The 20,776-nt window shown below is 44.2% G+C and overlaps 1 protein-coding gene across 6 annotated transcripts; it reads right to left on the bottom strand.

The window, feature by feature from the left end:
• Positions 1 to 275: 275 nt before the first annotated feature.
• PHETA2 (PH domain containing endocytic trafficking adaptor 2) lies at positions 276 to 16,914 on the bottom strand. Of its 6 annotated transcripts, none has more exons than XM_038408478.2 (4): positions 16,350 to 16,914; positions 7,084 to 7,203; positions 5,696 to 5,853; positions 276 to 4,948 (listed from the first exon to the last, which is right to left on the bottom strand). In XM_038408478.2, exon 4 carries the CDS (start codon positions 4,942 to 4,944, stop codon positions 4,099 to 4,101), a length of 846 nt encoding a protein of 281 aa, XP_038264406.1. In that variant the 5' UTR covers positions 4,945 to 4,948; positions 5,696 to 5,853; positions 7,084 to 7,203; positions 16,350 to 16,914; the 3' UTR covers positions 276 to 4,098. The 6 variants fall into 6 exon arrangements, with proteins under 6 accessions (XP_038264406.1, XP_038264417.1, XP_038264397.1 ...); XM_038408489.2 differs by having other exon boundaries at positions 276 to 5,062; positions 5,701 to 5,853; XM_038408469.2 differs by having other exon boundaries at positions 5,701 to 5,853.
• Positions 16,915 to 20,776: the final 3,862 nt, after the last annotated feature.

Here is a 20,776-nt window from a genome sequence, read left to right as displayed (position 1 = left end):
CCTCAATAGGGCTCTATGTTTCCATCCCTCAGCTCATTTAAGTTATTTCCCCCAACAGCCTGGTTACTATACAAAGCAAAACACAGCATTTTACACAACTCCAGACAAAAGGTGCACCAATGTTTGGAATGGAGCATGTAATTAAGCAAAGGAAAACAGAAGCTGAATATCTGCAAAAAAGTTATGAGTGGCTAGAGCTGTTAGGCTGAGGTAGCCCTGATATTGGGGGTCATTTAAAACTGTCTCTCTGATTCAATCGATCTCAATACACAGTCTGAATTCAAAACCTGTTTATTTAGCATTACTGGCTTAAAATACAAATGTTAACAATTAAATGCACAATAATATACTGTTTTTATATAAAATAAAGGCCATGCAAAACTGCCTTCTTTAAAAAAATACAATATCTACTTAAAGTACTTAAACACTTCAAGGTAACTAGGGAGAAACATTCTACAAGTTGTTTTTAGTGTTCTTTGTTAAATTGTGCAGACTTTACAAGTGAATTTGGTGCTGGCGAAAGATGCTAGATTAGCAGCACTGGAGACTCATCTCCACTTAATCCACAGACCAAGTACACCATAGGTGCAAGCTTCCGACCATCACCTCATGTTACTCATCTGGAGATGCCACCTGTATGGGTGAGCAGGCAGGTCAATCTCCATGGCTATTTGAACCTTTGGCTTCTCCACTAAAACATCACAAAAAACACTGCAATTGACTGGGAACAAGTATACCACTGGGAAATAGTCTGCAACCCTAAATTCACATGGGTCCACCAGATGACGTATTTTGGTTATTATCAGCCCTGTCTCAATTTGAACCAAGTGGTAAACATCATAGTGGTTGGATTTTTTTAACAACAAAGTGTAGGTAAATAAAGCTATAAAGCAAACAGGTCTAGAGATGAAAACCCTTCCTCAGAAGAGTACAATAATTTCAATTATTACTTTGGCAGGATCAGACCCAATCTTTGGCAGAGCTCGTGAAAAATATACCAGAACCACTAGCCTCCCTCTATTACTGAAATGTTATCAAGCATTTTCCTCCCATATATGACAGAAAGAGCTTTTCATATTGTACCAAAGATTTATTGCAAAAGATAGCATCTTGAATAACTTCAGAGGGACAGCCATCAAACTTTAAAATATTCAATCCTCTTTTGCTAGAAATTCTGTTCTGTTCAGAGATTTTCACTGTTTAAGAATAATGAAAGGGGGGGGGGGAGGGGTAAAAGAATAAGCAGCCCCAACCTAAATGATTGGGAGAAAAAAGTTTGGCTAAAAGCTGTGTCTCAAATTTTTGCAGGGGACACTGTGCTGGCAGGCAATGACGTGTCTCCCTTGCCCTGTAATGATCTGTGCCTGAAGATACAAAGACAGAATGGTCCATTAACCAACTCAACTGCAATATCAGGGAACAGAAGTCCTCACCTTCTGCCTAGGGAGCAGTTCAAGGGCACAGCCAGCAGGACTGATAAGCAGGTTTGATATTCTATCCAATAGAGTGCAGTGGTGCACACACACACTAGCTAACTGATCCCCTGCCTAAAGGAGCACTTGCCTTTGCTCAGCCAGCAGAGAAAACTAACTACACATGAGCAGATCTTTGCACAGACCCAAATATGATTTTTTTTAAAGATACCAGGTGCCAATACCTAATATGAAACTGAGGTGAGAAAGGGATGAGGAAAACCCTAAATCAGTGCATCTAAATTCATGCTGCACCCCATAACCAAATGAAGTCTCAAAAACATTTGTAGGGGAAGCAAAAATATCACTCAATGTTTTAGTTTCCGATCATTAATAAGCAAAATTATCCCAAACACAGACACTGGTATCCTGCCCCTGGTTCACAGGACTTAGGGATATAAAGACCAAAAAAATCATTAGAAAAACACTGGATGCTTGAAGAGAACACTGTGGGTCACACTCCAAGATAACTATTTAGCACACACGTTAGCTATGAAGCCAGATAGCATGAAAACTATGTAATGGGATAGGCAAAATAAAAATATTAAAATAAAGCTTTTAGGAGTATTAGTAACACTACTTAGTCTTATTAAAATGAAAAGAATCTTAAAAATAAAACTGACTTAAATCAATTATGCTATTTCAATTTCAGCTCCAACAGCAAAACAGGCTGGATTACTTATTTTCTCTTTCAGTCATTTTCACTTCATGGTTCTCAGGCACCAGCAAAGTGCTGCTGTCTTTGGGTTTCCAACAGTGACAGGGAAGGCTTAACCTTTCAAATTCAGCTGGTTTTTATTGACTTTAAAAAGTCTCAAAAATATTTCTCTCCACATTAACTTTTATAAACACTTTCTGCATCCCCAACCCCAACCAAAAAACCCTAGGACAAAACAGAAATTGGAGCCTGCACTAGTTGGCAGTGTTCCCTTTAACTCATGAATGCAGTAGATATGATACAGGTAAAGGGGTGGGGATTTCAGCCAAAGAATGCTATAAAGAAACCGAAATGCAGCAGTGAATAAGAGATCCACAGATTATGTTGTTCACAGTTCAAAGTCGTGCCATTTGAGATTTACAAAGGGGCACTAGGCACCCAAAGCATTGGAAGTTGGGGGCGTGACTCCCTTTGTGCCTTTGGAAATTTCTCCTGCACATTGTGAAGAACAAGGCTGAATGCTTCAACCAGCCAAGAAGCGCACCAGTAGCCTATTAGTGCACAAGCCGGAGACGCTCATTGCTCTCACAGTATGGCTCATTAATGGTACATGTAATTAAAAACATTGTTAAAAAAATTCTTTGGCTGGTAGCAGGGGTCTGCGCAACGTGTTCTGCTCTGAAAAAAAGTTCTTAGTAAGAGGATAAAAGGAAAGAGTAGGAAAATTATAAATACTCTTTCTGCATTATATTTGCCACCAGCTTTTTACATAGTACCTGGACTATTTGCTCTCCTTGTCCATATATCTTTATCCCCCCGAAGCCCAACTGCCTTTTTAACAGCAATTTGTGACCTAGCAGCCTCTCTCTCAACTCATTTTCATTTATAGACGCTATGGACTTGATTCACAACAGCGTTAGTGACACACTGGTGAATCTCTCCTAACCCCAAATGCCTCTCTTCATGCCCTTCCCCCTCTGCCCCATCCCTACAGAGTGCACAATTATCTTTGTCCCTCTTCCACTGATTTTCTCCTCCTCTTCTGCACTGTATGTGTGTGTTCCAATGATGAGGCCCCACTTTTGGGAGTAGGGGCTAAGCTACAATATCATCAGAAAGACCCAGCCAAAATTTGGGTCTGGACAATTAGTGTCCTCAGCCATACCATAAGAACCGTGACCATGTACCACATACAACACTTTGCACAATCAACACACTGTACTGAGGTTAACAACAGAAGCCTTTGGGAGGTAAAGAAGTATTATTATCCCCATTTTACAGAAGGGGAGTCTGAGGTTAATTGACTTGGCCAAGGCACCACAGCACATCAGTGCTAGAGCAACATTAGAATTTGGGAGTTCTGGTCTCCTGATCTTTGGTTCAGTCCAGAATTTGCTGCCTCTCTGGGAGTCTTGCTTCCAAGCTCACATTCAGAGAGGGGGAAATATGAGTTTGTGGGGGTCTCTGCAAGTCTGACTGATGGGTTTAGCAGGGTTTGGTTTGGATTTTTTTGTGAAAGGTGGTGCGCACCCAAGTATCACCATGCCCCTACCTCACACTGCATCCCCTTACCCACCATAAATACTACAGCACCTAAAATACACTTGTAGATATGCTAATTCTATATATGCAATGAGATGGGCAGTGACCCACAGATCCCTGCACCCCTCACCTCTGTCAAGAATTTACTGGGGGAGGAACGGTTGGAGGAATCTCCATCCCAGATTCAAAATCTACAGTTCCTGACACTTTACAGCCCTGCTACAATATTCCTCAGGGGAACATACACTGTCTGAGGTCCCAAAGGTGAAAACGAGGTCTTGGGAAGATTTGTCTCTCCCCTAGATCCCAAACTCACTCACCCACCCAACATGCAATGATTCCAGAAAGGAAGGAGAGAAAACATTGTCACTTATTTGGCTTTTCTCCTGGATGGGAGAGAGGTCATCAAATACAGAAACGATAGTGTCAAAATGGGTTTGGTGTCACTCCATGCCTTGCCTTCCCCAGTTCCCCACTCCTCTGGCTCTCCAGCCACTCCCTCCTTATCTCCGCAATCTCCTGACCATACCAGTTGTGTAGCTTAGAGAAACAGGCTGTCTCCGGAGACACGGGGCTTTCCTGCCCAGTCAAAGAGAGGCCAGTGGCGAGTGCTCCGCATCCACTGCCAGCTGCCAAGCGCCGGCGAGGAGGCAGAGGCGGGGGTTTGGAACACCCCCCATCGTGGTCAGCACAGGAGGCCCCTGCAGGGATGTAACCACTGCCCCATGTGGAGTAACCATTCTCCAAGATGGGAGGCTGTTCCTGGAAGAGCGCCATAGCAGGATTGGACAAATGCCTTTTTCTGCCAGATGATGACTTCCTTGGAGATTTGTGGCAGGCAGCCAAGCTCTTACGGGCATCCTCCAGTTGCTTTTCCAGCTCTCTCACCACCAAACGCATATAGTCAAAGCTGGCTCGTGAAAGCGCCTTCACCCATCCCTCCATGGCGGCCTGGCAGTCGGCCACCAGCACATAGGCCTTGGCGCCAGCGTCATCGAAGCGGATGGCAAAGGCAAACTCCTCAGCAGCCTCACATAGTTCCACGGTGCAGCCCTCCAGCACAACAAGCCCCAGGGGGTCCCGGCTCTCACGATCTTCAAAATAGAACAGCAGGTTGCCCTTGAGGATGAACCAGCGACGGTGGTAGGAAGTGGCATGGTGGTGGTGGTGGTGGTGGTGGTGCCGCTCGACACGCTTGTGGAGGAAGCCAGCATGATCTGCTGGAGAGTCACATGTGGCATAATGCGCCACGCTTCGCTCGTTCAGCTTCATTGTCCTGGCAGGACAAAGACAGAGGAAGGGAGTCAGTTCAGTGCAAGGAACAACTCCTGCTTTGGAACAGACTATTAAGCCAGTTAGTGCAGTGTCCAATCTTCTCAGGTAGCAGCCACTAATTAATATAGAAGAGGAAGGTGTAAACTCCCAACACTGAACCTTACAAAGCAGTACTAGACCATGGGGAGAAACTTCATCCTGATTCCAACAAATGATCATCTTGATGTCTATTGTACAATGTTTAATCTAAGTGTCATTGCAGATGTTGGGCCAGATCATCAACTAACATAAAAAAAGCACAGCTCCTCTGAAGTCAATGGAGCTATGCGAATTTACACCAGCTGAAGATTTGTGGCCTCTGATTCTGTTTTATTCAAATAAATTATTACTTCTTTAAATTTTTGTGAATTTCACTATTTACTTCAATATCCTGCAGCAGTGAATTCCACAGAATAATTGTGTGTCACTTAAGAGGTGTTTTCCCTTTATTCCTTTAACATCGGTTGTCTCTTAATGCCGCTAAGTGCTCTCTTACTCTAGTATTATGGCACAGGATAAACAGAAGGCATCTTTCAATGATGAGCAATGTCTGTTACCTCCCCTCTGCAGCAAATGCTTCCCCTGCCCTCCCACTTGTCACCTACAACACCAGCAGCAGCCCTCAGCCCAGTCCCCTTCCTTCAGTGCAGTAGCCTAGCTTGCCCAGAATGTGGACAGGATCGGGTATGGGGGCAAGGAGATACCATACCTTACCAGCTATGATGGTCAGACTGCAGTTCACTGGCCCCTTCCCTAAACAGGCTGGTTCTTTGACAAGGTTCCACAGTGCTCCATCCTTCTGTTCCCCACGTCCAGTCAGAAGGAAGGTTCCGAAGACAGGGTAACAGAGACCAGGGCACCTTGGAACTGAAACACAAGGTCACATCACTCAAATATACATTCCCCATCATAAAGTCAACAGAATGAACCTGAGCAGAGTTCACACTAATGACAGGGCTGAGCACACGTTCAACAAGATTACCTGAACCACACTGTCAGCGCTTGCCGAGCTCAGACATTCAGCCATTGGGTGGAAAGGGTGGTCCAGTCTAGATAGAAACACTGAACTGGAGCCCAATCCAGCCTTGTGTAGCCCAATACTGCCAGTAGCTGATGGAAGAATGGATTTTAAACTGTTTTCCTTTGAAATATATATATTCTCGAGGCTGGAAATAGATTCTGGATTCTGAACTGCTTTTTGTGTTTACAGAAGCATTTCCGTTTACCATCTGCACCCTGTACTATGTAATCCAACACACAGTATACAGTGGATCATACATAACAATGTTATGAGTGCGGTCCTTTTACTTTTCCAGCCTGCTGGCATGTGTTCTCCAGCTAAAATTTAGGACAAAGAAATGCACAAAACAAGAGGGATGAACTGGATTATAAACCATGATCTTCATCTCCACCCAATCAGCATTCAGGATTCCCCTCCTCCTACATTCCTGCCCTGTCAATTAGACTATAAAATCCCCCCCCCGCCCGCCAATATTCCAAAGTGGTCCTCTCTAGGCTGTGCTCTTCCGGCAGGGACACAGGGCCCAGTTCTCCTCTCACTTCAGTTGGAAGTGATTCCATTGACCAGTGTAAGTGAGCTGGGAATCAGGCTCTTTTTTTCATGGGTGTACGGAGAGCACATAAATCATGGGTGCCACTGGAATACATTAATACACAAAAAGTCTCCACTACCCTCCCGCAATGTCCTGAAGCCCTCCATGTCACCTACTGTATATCTGAGAACACTGGAAATAAACCCTGGTGATACCCCTTCACCGAATTCAGCATTTACTCCTGCTCTTGGATTTTGTACAAGGGACGTCCTTAGAGTATATCCCCACTCTTGCTCATAATACAGGCACTAGAATCTCTCTGCATTTTCCTCAACTCCTGACCATTCACAAATCACCCTTAACTCTTCAAGTGTCCCCATTCCCAACAGCAGAGAGGCATTTATACAGGAGGCAGAGCCATACAGGAAAAATCCCATATAGTGCAGGGACTTTGTTTTTATTTGCCTGCAAACGGCCTGGCACCTTTTTGCTGTTACATACACAAAAAGAACAATCATCTTGTTCGCATAAAGGATGTGGTTACCTCTAGGTGGCTGGCAGGAGCAGCCAGTTTTCTAAGCCCATGATTCCAAATGCAACTGTGAAGACACACAGGAAGGGAAGTTTTGCGGTTTCAATACTCTCTTCCCAGAGAAGTGAAAATCTAAAAGGAAGGGGGGAGAGGGAGAATTTCCATGCACAAAAGAGAAGATAAATGTACAATAAATGAACAGCAAAGTAAATACTTTAGGCCAGATTCTCAGCTGGTATAAACAATCATAACTCCATTAAAGTAAATGGAGCTATGCCAGTTTATACCAGCTGAGGATCTGGCCTATTAGTTTTGTGCCTGTCTATTAATGTTAGTTGAGGTACACTGGTTTGATGCCAGTGAACAACAAAGAATCAGGTCCTCTGCTCTTAACACAAAAGATTAACAATGAAAATAATCAACGATGGTGCACATCACGTTGACTTCAAGGGCCTCAGAACTAGGTTCTCTGGCTATAGGCTGGTGACCACCCACACAAAGACCACAACTTTTAAAGATTCTGTAAAGAAAAATCAGAGCTTTGTTTGAAGGAGGCTGCAGACACATGTGCTCAGAGCGCCAATGTAGAGCAAAGATACTGACAAGCTTTAAAAGGGACACTGTTTCAGAGGATACTAAAGATGCCATGACTGGACTGCGATCTCTAAAAATTGGTCCAAATTCATCCACCATATAGCAAAAGAATTCATGCATCAAACCTAATGTCTAAAAACCACACATTAAAAGATGGCGAAGTGCTCCCGTACTACAGTAATGGGGGCCACATAAGTACCCAAGATAGAAATATAGAACCTACAGTCTTAATGACAACCAATCAGTACATGCAACCCAGCTACCAGTTCTTGCAGCACAGCCCACAAAATGACCCAATAGCAAACTAGTGCTCACTTCTGAGAACTCTACAATAAATGGGCTAGCGCACGCAGTCTCACTGTTCATAAACAGCCCCACAAACGAGTGCCTTCAACCTATTAAAGAGACAAGGTGGGTGACGTAATGTCTTTTATTGGACACCCTTCTGTTGGTGAGAGAGAAGCTTTTGAGCTTGCACAGAGAAGCTTGTCTCTCTCACCAACAGAAGTTGGTCCAATAAAAGACATTACCTCACCCACCTTGTCTCTCTAACACCCTGGACCGACACAACTACAACTACACAGCCTTCAGCCTAGTTGTTCCAAATGATCATACGGTAACAAATTGTGACGCTGGCAGGCTAGGTGCCAGCTCTTGCCAAGGCTGCAGCCATTAGCTAAGAACTGACAAACTCATAGCTGGAGACCAGACCAGTTCATTTCGGTCTGTTAGTTCTGGTCTACACTACAAACTTCAGTCTGTATAACTATGTTGCTCAGGAGTGTGGAAAATTCACACCCCTGAGTGACATAGTTATACCGACCTAATCCCCAGTGTAGACAGCACTGTGTTGATGGGAGGGCTTCTTCCATTGCCATAGCTACAACCTCTCTGAGTACCTACGCCAACAGGAGAAGCCGTCAGCATAGATAGTGTCTTCACCAAGTGTTACAGTGGCACAGATGCACCGCTGTAACCGTAGACAAGTCCTTAGAGTTGCTCAAATTAGGTACCAGTCTACGAAGAATGTATTTAGTATTTAGACAGTATAGAATGTATGTAAATTGCTGCATGCATTAATCTTATCTGTAATGTCTCTATTCCAGGCTGTAAGGAAATGTGTAGGTTTTGCTTTGTAACTTGGAAAATGTTTGCTCTAAACTTGTGAACTGAGATGGGAAGAGTGTTTCCCCCCACCCGTCCAGAAGAACCATCAACATCAGGTGGGCCATCAAGGAACGTTGCAATAGAAAGGTCTGGTGAACGGCCCTATTGCGCCTTGGAAATGCTTCCTGCAAGAAAGCTTGTCTTTTACGGTCTTGGAGGCTGAATGAAAGAAATAAAGTCACGGGAAAATGTTCCATCTCTTTTCTTTTTGAACTCTCACAAGGCCAGAGACACTAAACTGAAGCCATAGCTCCCAGGGTCTACACCTGGGTGGATCTGCCCCGAAAGACATTTTGAATTGACAGATCTCTACAACTCTGTCACTCTTAGGATTTAGATTGCAACCTATTTATGTGCACGTTTGCTTGCTTTAACTTGTAAATAACTCTCTCATTTCTTTTTCCTAGTTTATAAATCTTTAGATAGTTTAGAACAGGATTGGCTACAGGCATTGTCTTTGTCTAGGGTACCAGGTGATCTGGAATAAGTGACTGGTCTCTTGGGAATGGGAGCAACCTGAACATTTTGTGATTTTTGGTGTAACTCAGCAGTTCTCAACCAGGGGTCTGAGGCCCCCCGGAAGGCCCCGAGCATGTTTCTGGGCGTCTGCCAAGCAGAGCCGGCATTAGACTCTCTGGGGTCCAGGAAGAAAGCCAAAGCTACGCTGCCCCGACTCCGCCACCCGGGGCCAAAGGCGAAGCCTGGGCAGCTTCGGTGTGGGGCTATGGGCAATTTCCCTGCTTGCTATGCCCTAACGTAGGCCCTCACTTTTACATGCAGAAAAACAGTTTTTGTGGCACAGGTGGGCAGTGGAGTTTTTCTAGCATGTTGGGGGGGAGGAGGGGAGGGTTCAGAAAGAAAAGGGTTGAGAACCCCTGGTGTAAGTGACCATTTATCACTAAGTCCAGCTTCCCTGGATGGCAAGATAAACCGGAGAATCTAAGGGAACCGTCATCTGTGACTCCATGGTCAGACTGTTACAGTGATCCAGGGGTTCACATTTGTCACTGGCTTGGTGAAAGCTAGTTATAGAACCTACCCCCAGTTTGGGCTATCTATCCTGGTTTTGATAGTCTGCCCTGCCACTCCAGACAGCGTGACACAAACCACCGCCTACTACCCAAGCCTTCATGCCGCTGAAACAACAGATCATAGCATGCAGCTGCCATGCTCACAAACATTCCTACAATAACACAGAACCACAAGGAATTCCTATACTCACTCAGAGCCCTCAGTGTGCAAAGCCCCAGCACTCATGAGCATTCGTTCACTAACAAACCTGCATAAAGCGTCCAACACCCCATAGCCACCCTACAACAAACTAGGGTGTTCTTTCCCACACTTCCAAACACACAAACCATCACATGCACTGCGAGTGCCCCGAATGCTCACTTCCCTCAAGCATCCACATTGCACTAGGAGGTCACTGTACATTCCTCTCTGATGTATATACATTTCCCACTTTTCCTGCCTCTTTTCTAGGAGCCTTTCAAGGAGAGATTTTCAACAAACTAACTTGAGGCCAGAGACCACCCTTTCTCCTAAAAGCAGTTCATTTCTAATTTCCCCTGCTGCTGTTGAAGATTTATAGCCAGAATGAGACCTTTTCCTGCTACCACTCTGCATCACAGCATAGATCCAGAGTTTGTGCCACTATGCAATCTGTGGCTATGATGACAATTGTAATGTCACAAATTTGTTATTCAGACACCACTGTGGGGTTAAGCACCTTAACAAGGAGAAAACCATCTGGTGTAAACACAATTGTAGCTAATTAGAATTTTTAAATTAATTTAGTGCTGGCGAAATGCACTGGATTTCCAGTGTAGGGGTTCATAGATTCTAAGGCCACAAGCGACAATTGTGATCTGACTCCTGTATAACACAGGCCAAAGAACTTCCCAAAATAATTCCTAGAGCAGTTCTTTTAGAAAAACATCCAACTGTGAATTTAAAATGGTCACTAATGGAGATTCCACCTTGGTAAATTATTCCAATGATTAATTACTCTCACTATTAAAAATGTACACCTTATTTCCAGTCTGAATGTGTCTAGCTTCAACTTCCAGCCGTTGCATCAAGTTATACTTTTTTTCTGCTAGATTGAAGAGCTCCTTATTAATTATTTATTCCCCATGTAGATACTTTTACACTGTAATCAAGTCCATAATTCAAAAAGAATATGAAGAGCAACTAGCAAAAGACAAGAAAACTAACACCAATTTTTTTTAAGTACATCAGAATCAGGAAGCCTGCCAAACAATCAGTGGGGTCACTGGACAATCACCATGCTAAAGGAGAAGCTAAATGAATTCTTTGTATCAATCTTCACTATAGAGAATGAGAGAGAGATTCCCACCCCCGAGCCATTCTTTTTATGTGACAAATCTGAGGAACTGTCCCAGATTGAGGTGTCAGTAGAAAAGGTTTTGGAACAAATTCATTAACTGTAATAAGTTACCAGGACCAGATGGTATTCACCCAAGAGTTCTGAAGGAACTCAAATAGGAAATTGCAGAACTACTAACTGTGGTATGTAACCTATCACTTAAATCAGCTTCTGTACCAGATAGCTCATGTAACAATGATTTTTTTAAAAGACTCCAGTGGCAATCCTGGCAATTAGGCTGGTAAGACTAACTTTAGTACCAGGCAAATCAGTTGAAACTCTGGTAAAGAACAGAATTATCAGACATATAGCAGAACATGATATGTTGGGGAAGAGTCAACACGGCTTTTGAAAAGGGAAATCATGCATGTTACAATTCTTTGGGAGGGGGGTCAACAAACATGTGGAAAAGGTGATCCAGTCGAGACAGTGTACTTGGACTTTCAGAAAGCCTGTGACAAGGTCCACACCAAAGGCTCTTGAGCAAAATAAGCAGTCATGGAATAAGAGGGAAGGTCCTCTCATAGATCAGTAACTGGTTAAAATACAGGAAACAAAGGGTAGGAAAAACGGTCGATTTTCACAGTGGAGAGAGGTAAATAGCAGAATCCCTCAAGGATCAGCAGTGGGACCTGGACCTATTCAACTTATTCACAAATAAATTGGAAAAAGGGGAAAATGGTGGGGTGGCCAAGTTTTCAGATGATACAAAATTACTGAAGACGGTTAAGGTAGATCGTGCTAAACCAACCTAATCTCCTTTTTTGAAAAAGTAACAGATTTTTTAGATAAAGGAAATGCAGTGGATCTAATTTACCTAGATTTCAGTAAGGCATTTGATACCGTGCCACATGGGGAATTATTAGTTAAATTGAAGAAGATGGGGATCAATATGAACATCAAAAGGTGGTTAAGGAATTGGTTAAAGGGGAGACTGCAACGGGTCCTACTGAAAGGCGAACTGTCAGGTTGGAGGAAGATTACCAGTGGAGTTCCTCAGGGATCGGTTTTGGGACCAATCTTATTTAATCTCTTTATTACTGACCTTGGCACAAAAAGTGGGAGTGTGCTAATAAAGTTTGCAGATGACACAAAGCTGGGAGGTATTGCCAATTCAGAGAAGGATCGGGATATTATACAGGAGGATCTGGATGACCTTGTAAACTGGAGTAATAGTAATAGGATGAAATTTAATAGTGAGAAGTGTAAGGTTATGCATTTAGGGATTAATAACAAGAATTTTAGTTATAAGTTGGGGACGCATCAATTAGAAGTAACAGAAGAGGAGAAGGACCTTGGAGTATTGGTTGATCATAGGATGACTATGAGCTGCCAATGTGATATGGCTGTGAAAAAAGCTAATGCGGTTTTGGGATGCATCAGGAGAGGCATTTCCAGTAGGGATAAGGAGGTTTTAGTACCATTATACAAGGCACTGGTGAGACTTCACCTAGAATACTGTGTGCAGTTCTGGTCTCCCATGTTTAAAAAGGATGAATTCAAACTGGAGCAGGTACAGAGAAGGGCTACTAGGATGATCCGAGGAATGGAAAACTTGTCTTATGAAAGGAGACTTAAGGAGCTTGGCTTGTTTAGCCTAACTAAAAGAAGGTTGAGGGGAGATACGATTGCTCTCTATAAATATATCAGAGGGATAAATACAGGAGAGGGAGAGGAATTATTTCAGCTCAGCACCAATGTGGACAGAAGAACAAATGGGTATAAACTGGCCACCAGGAAGTTTAGACTTGAAATTAGTCGAAGGTTTCTAACCATCAGAGGAGTGAAGTTTTGGAATAGCCTTCCAAGGGAAGCAGTGGGGGCAAAAGATCTATCTGGTTTTAAGATTCTACTCAATAAGTTTATGGAGGAGATGGTATGATGGGATAATGGGATTTTGGTAAGTAATTGATCTTTAAATATTCAGGGTAAATAGGACTAATCCCCTGAGATGGGATATTAGATGGATGGGATCTGAGTTACCCAGGAAAGAATTTTCTGTAGTATCTGGCTGGTGAATCTTGCCCATATGCTCAGGGTTTAGCTGATTGCCATATTTGGGGTCGGGAAGGAATTTTCCTCCAGGGCAGATTGGAGAGGCCCTGGAGGTTTTTCACCTTCCTCTGTAGCATGGGGCATGGGTGACTTGAGGGAGGCTTCTCTGCTCCATGAAGTCTTTAAACCATGATTTGAAGACTTCAATAGCTCAGATATAAGTGAGGTTTTTCGTAGGAGTGGGTGGGTGAGATTCTGTGGCCTGCGCTGTGCAGGAGGTCTGACTAGATGATCAGAATGGTCCCTTCTGACCTTAGTATCTAAGAATCTATAAGTCCAAAGCAGACCACAAAAAGTTACAAAGGGACCTCACAAAACTAGGTGACTGAGCAACAAAATGGCCGATAAAATTAAATGTTGATAAATGCAAAGAAATGCACATCGGAAAACATAATTCCAGCTATACATACAAAATGATGGGATCTAAATTAGCTGTTACCACTCAAGAAAGAGATATTGGGAGTCATCATGGACAGTTCTCTGACAACGTCCACTCAGTGTGCAGTGGGAGTCAAAAAAGCAAACAGAATGTTGGGAATCATTAGGAAAGAGTTGGATAATAAGACAGAATATATCATAATGCCACTATAGATATTCATGGTACTCCCACATCCTAAATAATTCATGAAGTTCAAAAAAGATATATTAGAATTGGTAAAAGTACAGAGAAAGGCAGCAAGAATGATTAGGGATATGGAACAGCTTCCCATACGAGGAAAGATTTAAAAGATTGGGACTGTTCATCTTAGAAAAGAGGGGCAATATGATTGAGGTCTATACAATCATGCATAGTGTGGAGAAAAGCTATAAGGGAGTGTTATTTACCCCTTCACGTAACACAAGAACCAGGGATCACCTGATGAAATTAATAGGCAACAGACTTAAAAGAAACAAAAGGCAGTACTTCTTCACATAATGCACAGTCAACCTGTGGAACTCATTGCCAGAGGATGTTGTGAAGGCCAAAAGTATAACTGGGTTCAAAAAAGAATTAGATAAGTTCATGGAGAATAGGTCTATCAATCGCTATTAGTTAAAATGGTTAGGGTCAAAACCTCATGCTCTGGGTGTCCCTAAGCTTCCAACTGCCAGAAGGTGAGACTGGAGAACAGGGGATGGATCACTTGATAATTATTCTGTTCTGTTCATTCTCTCTAAGCATCTGGCACCAGTTGCTGTCGGATGCGGGGCTAGATGGATTATTGGTCTTACCCAGTATGGCCATTCTTTTGTTCTTAAGTCTCCCCTTAATCTTCTCCTTTTTAAACTAAATAGATTGAGTTCTTTGAGTCTGTCACTATAAGGCCTGTTTTCTAATCCTTTGCTCATTCTTGTGGTTCTTCTCTGAACCCCCTCCAATTTATCAGTATCCTTCGTGAATTGTGAACACCAGAACTGAGCACAGTATTCCAGCAGAATACAAAGGCAAATACAAAGACAAAATAACCTCTCTGCTCCTCCTCGAGATTTGCTTCTTTATGTATCCCAAGCTTACATTAACTCTTTTGGCCACAGTGTCACACTGGAAACTCATGTTCAGCTGATTATCCATCGCCACCCTCAAATCTTTTTCAGGGTCACTGTTTCCTCTAAGTATGGTCTATACTCTTTGTTCCTACTTGTATATGTACATTTAGCTGTAATCAAATCCATATTGTTTGCTTGCATCCAGTTTACCAAGTGACCTAGTTCTCTTCATTATTTGCTTCTACCGTGTCCTCTTTGTTATTTGCTACTTCCCCAATTTTTGTGACATCTGCAAACAGGTTTCAGGGGGTCAGCCAAGAAGGGCTGGCATTAGACTCTATGGGGCCCAGGGCAGAAAGCCCAACCCTGAGCCCGAGCCCCACCATCCAGGGCTGAAGCTGAAGCCCAAGCAACTTAGCTTCACAGGGCACCCTGGGGCGTAGGGCCCCCAAGAATTGCCCTGCTGGCTACACCCTAATGCTGTACTGGGCTTTTATATGCAGAAAAGCAGTTGTGGTGGCACAGGTAGGCCGTGGAGTTTTTATAGCTTGTTGGGGGAGGGGGCTCAGAAAGGAAAAGGTTGAGAACTCCTGGGGTAGAGCCAAGAGCTGATCCCTGTGGGACCCCACTAGAAACACACCCACTGCATGACGGTTTCCCATTTACACTTACTTTTGGAGACCTATCAGTGAGCCACTTAGCGTGGGCCATCTTAAATCCCCTCACTCTCGTTTTTAATCAAAACGTCAGGCAGCAACAGGTCCAATGCCATAGAGCAGACCAAGTATATTCTTGCATAATGACAGGTTTCAGAGTAGCAGCCCTGTTAGTCTGTATTCGCAAAAAGAAAAGGAGGACTTGTGGCACCTTAAAGACGAACACATTTATTAGAGCATAAGCTTTCGTGAGCTACAGCTCTCTTCATCGGATGCATTTGCATCCGATGAAGTGAGCTGTAGCTCACGAAAGCTTATGCCCTAATAAATGTGTTCGTCTCCACGGTGCCACAAGTCCTCCTTTTCTTTTTAAGTATATTCTGAAATCCTCCTGGCACCACTGAAGTCAACAGGGGTTTTGTCATTGACTTCAGTGGGATTTCATCCTGGGAGCCTCCTGTGCTAGGGCCTCATGTTTGGGAGATTCCAGGACATTCAGACCTCGAGCTCTTTGCTGAGACTGCCAGCATGGGGGGGTGGGGGGAGAGATACGCCCCCCCCCCCAACGAGGGCCAGCTGTGACGCCAATCCCGCCAGCCAGTGGGACGCCTGATCGAAGCAGGAGGGGCTGTAATAGCCCAAACTGTTGGGGGGAGGGGAGGGGAGGTTTCCCTCTGCTTCTAATGGGCGGGGGGCGGGGGGGGGGCGCTGTGCTCCTCCCCACCGGCCTTTCCTGGAACCCCTGACCACTGGGGACTGAAGGGAGGCATTTCACACAGGCCACTAGCCCCAGGCTGGCGCGCTCACGCCCCGGGGCGGCTGGCTGCTGGAGCGCCCCTGCGCTCGCCCCGCTGGCTTGGGAGCAGCACGGGCGGTCGGGCCGGCTCGCCCTCCCTCTCCCCTAGCGCCAGTGGCCCCGGGCCCGCGGGCCGCCCCGGTGCGTTACTCACCGCCGCCGGCAAAGCCCGTCCCCCTGCCGGCTCCGCTCGGCTCGCTCCAAGTTAGGGCAGCGGCTCGGTGCTGCCACGGGGACAAAACCCGGCGGGCCGCGCAGCCAGTGGAACAGCTGCGACTCGGCGGGATCTCACAGTCCCGAGCGGAGCCGGGTTTTCCACTGGGCTGGGGTTTACATAGAGGGGCGGTTGGTCTCCGTCCCCCCGGTGCTGGGAGCCACGTAAGAGCTGAACCCAGGCGCTGCACCGCGTCTGGTCTGACTGTCCTTCGAGCCTCTCCTTCCCCGCTAAGTCCCGGGTGGGCTGTGGTTCGACACCGGGCTCCTGCTGGGCGTGTTGTTTGGTCCTGCATCCATGAGCCAAACCTGCACCCGGTTCAGCTGGAGAGACGGAAAAAGTTACTAGCCGTGACTCCACAGGCACTTGCATGTGTCCCTAGGTCGGTGGGACGGTCCCTACAGTGGATCCACCCAGTGGGGTGGTGTCACAAAGCAACTGTCCTTTCCCCACTTTCCACGCCCGTGTATTTCAATGGCGTTAAAAGGCATTTTCCTGCTTTTCTCGCCTTGCTTTCGAATGCGCACAGCTGCGCCCAGGCTGCATAAAACCACACTCCCTGCTGGTGAACTGCAGAGCTGCCTGATCCTGCTGTCTAAGAATATTAGACAAGGCTAATTCTCCACTGCACGTTTCAGAGTAGCAGCCGTGTTAGTCTGTATTCGCAAAAAGAAAAGGAGGACTTGTGGCACCTTAGAGACTAACAAATTTATTAGAGCGTAAGCTTTCGTGAGCTACAGCTCACTTCATCGGATGCATTTTTCTCCACTGCATGGTGGCTCTTTTATGTTGCTCCACGGCCATAAAGGGGCCACATAGCGGGTGGAGCTGGCTCTGAAGGATACCGGTGGCACAGAGGGGGCTCTCCAGTTGTCACAGAGCTACATGAAGGGCCAGCGTAGTGGGTGTGCCAAGGAGGGAAAGTTAGAAAGAGAATGGTGCTACACCAAGGAGGGAAAGTCCAGCACTCCAACTATGTTTGGCTGCTAGAGAAGTGCCAGAAATCTCCAGAGGGGGTCTGATCTTGTGAGAGTTCCAGTCTAATTAAGCATCTGAACTTTTAGAAACTTATTCATAGATTCCAAGGCCGGAAGGGACCATTGTGATCATCTACTAGTCTGATGATTCTATATAACACAGGCCATACATCTTCCCTGAAATAATTCCTAAAGCATATTTTTTAGAAAAACATCCAAACTTGATTTTAAAATTGCTAGTAATGGAGAATCCCCCACAACCCTTGGTTAATTGTTCCATTGGTCAATTACCCTCTTTGTTAAAAACTTGTACATCATTTCCAGTTTGAATTTGTCTAGCTTCAACTTCCAGACATTGGATCATGTTATACCTGTCTCTGCTAGATTGAGCCCATTACCAAATATTTGTTCCCAATGTAGGTACTTATAGACTGTAATCACGTCACTCTTTAACCATCTTCTCTGGACAATTTGTGGTTCACACTTGTTAATAGTTGTGAGGCCATGGAGAGAGAAAGTTTCCTAACCATGTTTAATTGTTAGAAGATGGAGACTCACAGGATGTGAGACAGACCCCTGAAAATCAGACCCTGTGAATTTCAAGACAGGCGGTCTCCCCAGTTATCACACTGTTCATGTTGCTGGTCTCTGTCATGTAACCCAAGAACCCTAACTATACAAGTCTAAAAAAAAAGGAGTACTTGTGGCACCTTAGAGACTAACAAATTTATTTGAGCATAAGCTTTCGTGAGCTACAGCTCACTTCATAGTCTGTCAAGTGAGCTGTAGCTCACGAAAGCTTATGCTCAAATAAATTTGTTAGTCTCTAAGGTGCCACAAGTACTCCTTTTCTTTTTGCGAATACAGACTAACACGGCTGCTACTCTAAAACCTGTCATTATACAAGTCTAGAGACTGGGGTTCCCGGTTCCCTGCAGGGGACTTGAGTCCCCTCCCCCCCGTCAACAAAACAATCAGAATCCAGTCACAGCAGATATACCATAAGCACAGCACATTATGTGAGACGCATTGTCTGTTTCTGCCCTTTCTGAATTAATTTATGTAATGTATACATTATATTATTGTCTCAGGTACTGCTGTGGCTCCCATCATCTCTGCAGTATCTGGATAATTTATTAATAAATAATAAGACTTTGCACTTCTCTAGATCCTTCCATATTAGGATCTCAAAGGTGTTTACAAACATCAGGGAATTAATCCTCACACCCCTCTTGTGAATTGGGAAAGTGAGTATGGTTGTTTCCATTTTATGGGTAAACTGAGGCACAGAGAGAACTTTTTTTTAAACTGCACAGTGACATTAATTAAAAATACCTAGGGAGGGTCTGAGGGTTTTTTTCATAATAATTCTAGAGCTGATTAAATGTGCTTGCCTGACAGAGCTGGAGACTGCTGTCCTCTGTTTATCTGCAGAACAGGGATGATAAAGACACTGGCTGTGCATGCATCTCACAGACATCCCCTGCTACTCTGTCCATCTGTCATAACAAGGAGGTTACAGCTTTAGGTGGGGGTTAAGTCTTTATAGCTCTTGAACCTTAGCTTCTCTGCTGAGACTGCCAACAAACAAACTTTGCCTAGGTAGCCAATCATCCCATTTGTCCACACTGGGAGGCTCCACATCATTGTATTTGTTCTGTGGAACACCATAATTACATGGAAGCATTTGTTTCTTCACCTTGCTAACTTTTTTACATGCAAATTTTAATTGTTGTTTGGCTCTTCGATATGGTTGTGATAAGTGCCATAAAATATCACAGACTGACATCATTGTATTGTGCCAATGGATGATGAGGCAAAGCCTGAAATAAATGTGGATTTCTTTAATATTCGTTGGAACACAGGACAGAGCTGTGAAATGGGGATTGTACAACATATTTCATATCCCGGCACTTAGCAGCACACATCCCCTAACAAGCACCTGTAACAATAGGTAGACAGGTGGCTCCTGTGACCACTGTCTTTCATGAGGACCAATGTAGTCCCATCATTTCCTTCTGCTCCCCTTTGTTTTATCCACTTATTGATCTTATACACTTTGATTGTAAGATCTTTGGGGCTGTGGCTGTGGCTGTCACTATTATACCTATTCATCTATTAGGCTGCCATTATTGTGATATCTGAGCATCTCACAGTCTTTAACGTACCTGTGATGCTGGCAGACCAGGTGCCAGCTCTTGCCAAGGCTTTAGGCCTCAGCCGAGTTCTGACAAATTCATTGGTGGAAACCAGTCTTGTTCACCTGTGTGTTAGTATGCTTAAAATGGATATTGGACCTATAACAATGTGTTTGGTGTTTAGACTTTATGAAATGCTTGTAAGTTGCTGCATGCATTCATCTCACCTATAATATCTTTATCACATACTATAAGGTGATATATAAGTTTTTGCTTTGTAACTGTAAAAAAAATGTTTGCTTTGAAACTATGAACCCAGTCAGGAGGGATCATCTCCTGCCCATCAAGAAGGCCTATCAAAACTAAATGGGCCATCGTGTGACATCACAATACAAAGGTTTCAGGGTAGCAGCCCTGTTAGTCTGTATTCGCAAAAAGAAAAGGAGACTAACAAATTTATTTGAGCATAAATTCTCATAAATTCATACAGTTCTCCCCCCTACCCCACCCCACACTGTTCCTCAGACGTTCTTGTTAACTGCTGGAAATGGCCCACCTTGATTATCACCACAAAAGGTTTCCCCCCCCCCCCGTAATAGTTCATTGTTTCATGTTCTCTGTGTGTGTATATAAATCTCCTCACTGTATTTTCCACTGAATGCATCTGATGAAATGAGCTGTAGCTCATGAAAGCTTATGCTCAAATAAATTTGTTAGTCTCTAAGGTGCCACAAGTACTCCTTTTCTTTTCACAATACAAAGACTTTGTTAATTGCCCCCTTGCAGCTATGAAGAGGCTAGATGCAAAAGGATTTGTCCCATCAGGTTGAAACTTGGAAGAAGGAAGTAAAAATAGCTGACAAGAAAACTTCTCATCTCTTATGCTGTTTGGACTCTCACGGGGCCAAAGTTACGAAACAGAAGCAGAGATCCCCAGGGTCAACCTGGGTTAGACCTAAAAGACATTCAAAGCTGACGGACTACAACAACTCTCACCTTTGGAACCATAGACTATAACTCATTTGTATATATATGTCTGCCTGCTTTAACCTTGTAATAACTCTCATTTATTTTCTTTGTTAATAAATCCTTAGTTTATTATAGGATTGGCTGCAAGCATCTTTGGTGTGAGATCTAAGGTACAAATTGAGCCAGGGTTAAGTGACTGGTCTCTTGGGACTGGGAAAAACCTGAATATTTTGTGATCTTTGGTGGATAGCAACCAACTATCACTAAGTCCAAATTGTCTGAT

Source organism: Dermochelys coriacea, chromosome 1 (genome assembly GCF_009764565.3).
Source record: "Dermochelys coriacea isolate rDerCor1 chromosome 1, rDerCor1.pri.v4, whole genome shotgun sequence".
Taxonomy (NCBI): Eukaryota; Metazoa; Chordata; order Testudines; family Dermochelyidae; genus Dermochelys; species Dermochelys coriacea.
Note: the sequence above shows the minus strand (reverse complement) of the source record. Positions and strands in the feature narration are given on the sequence as shown.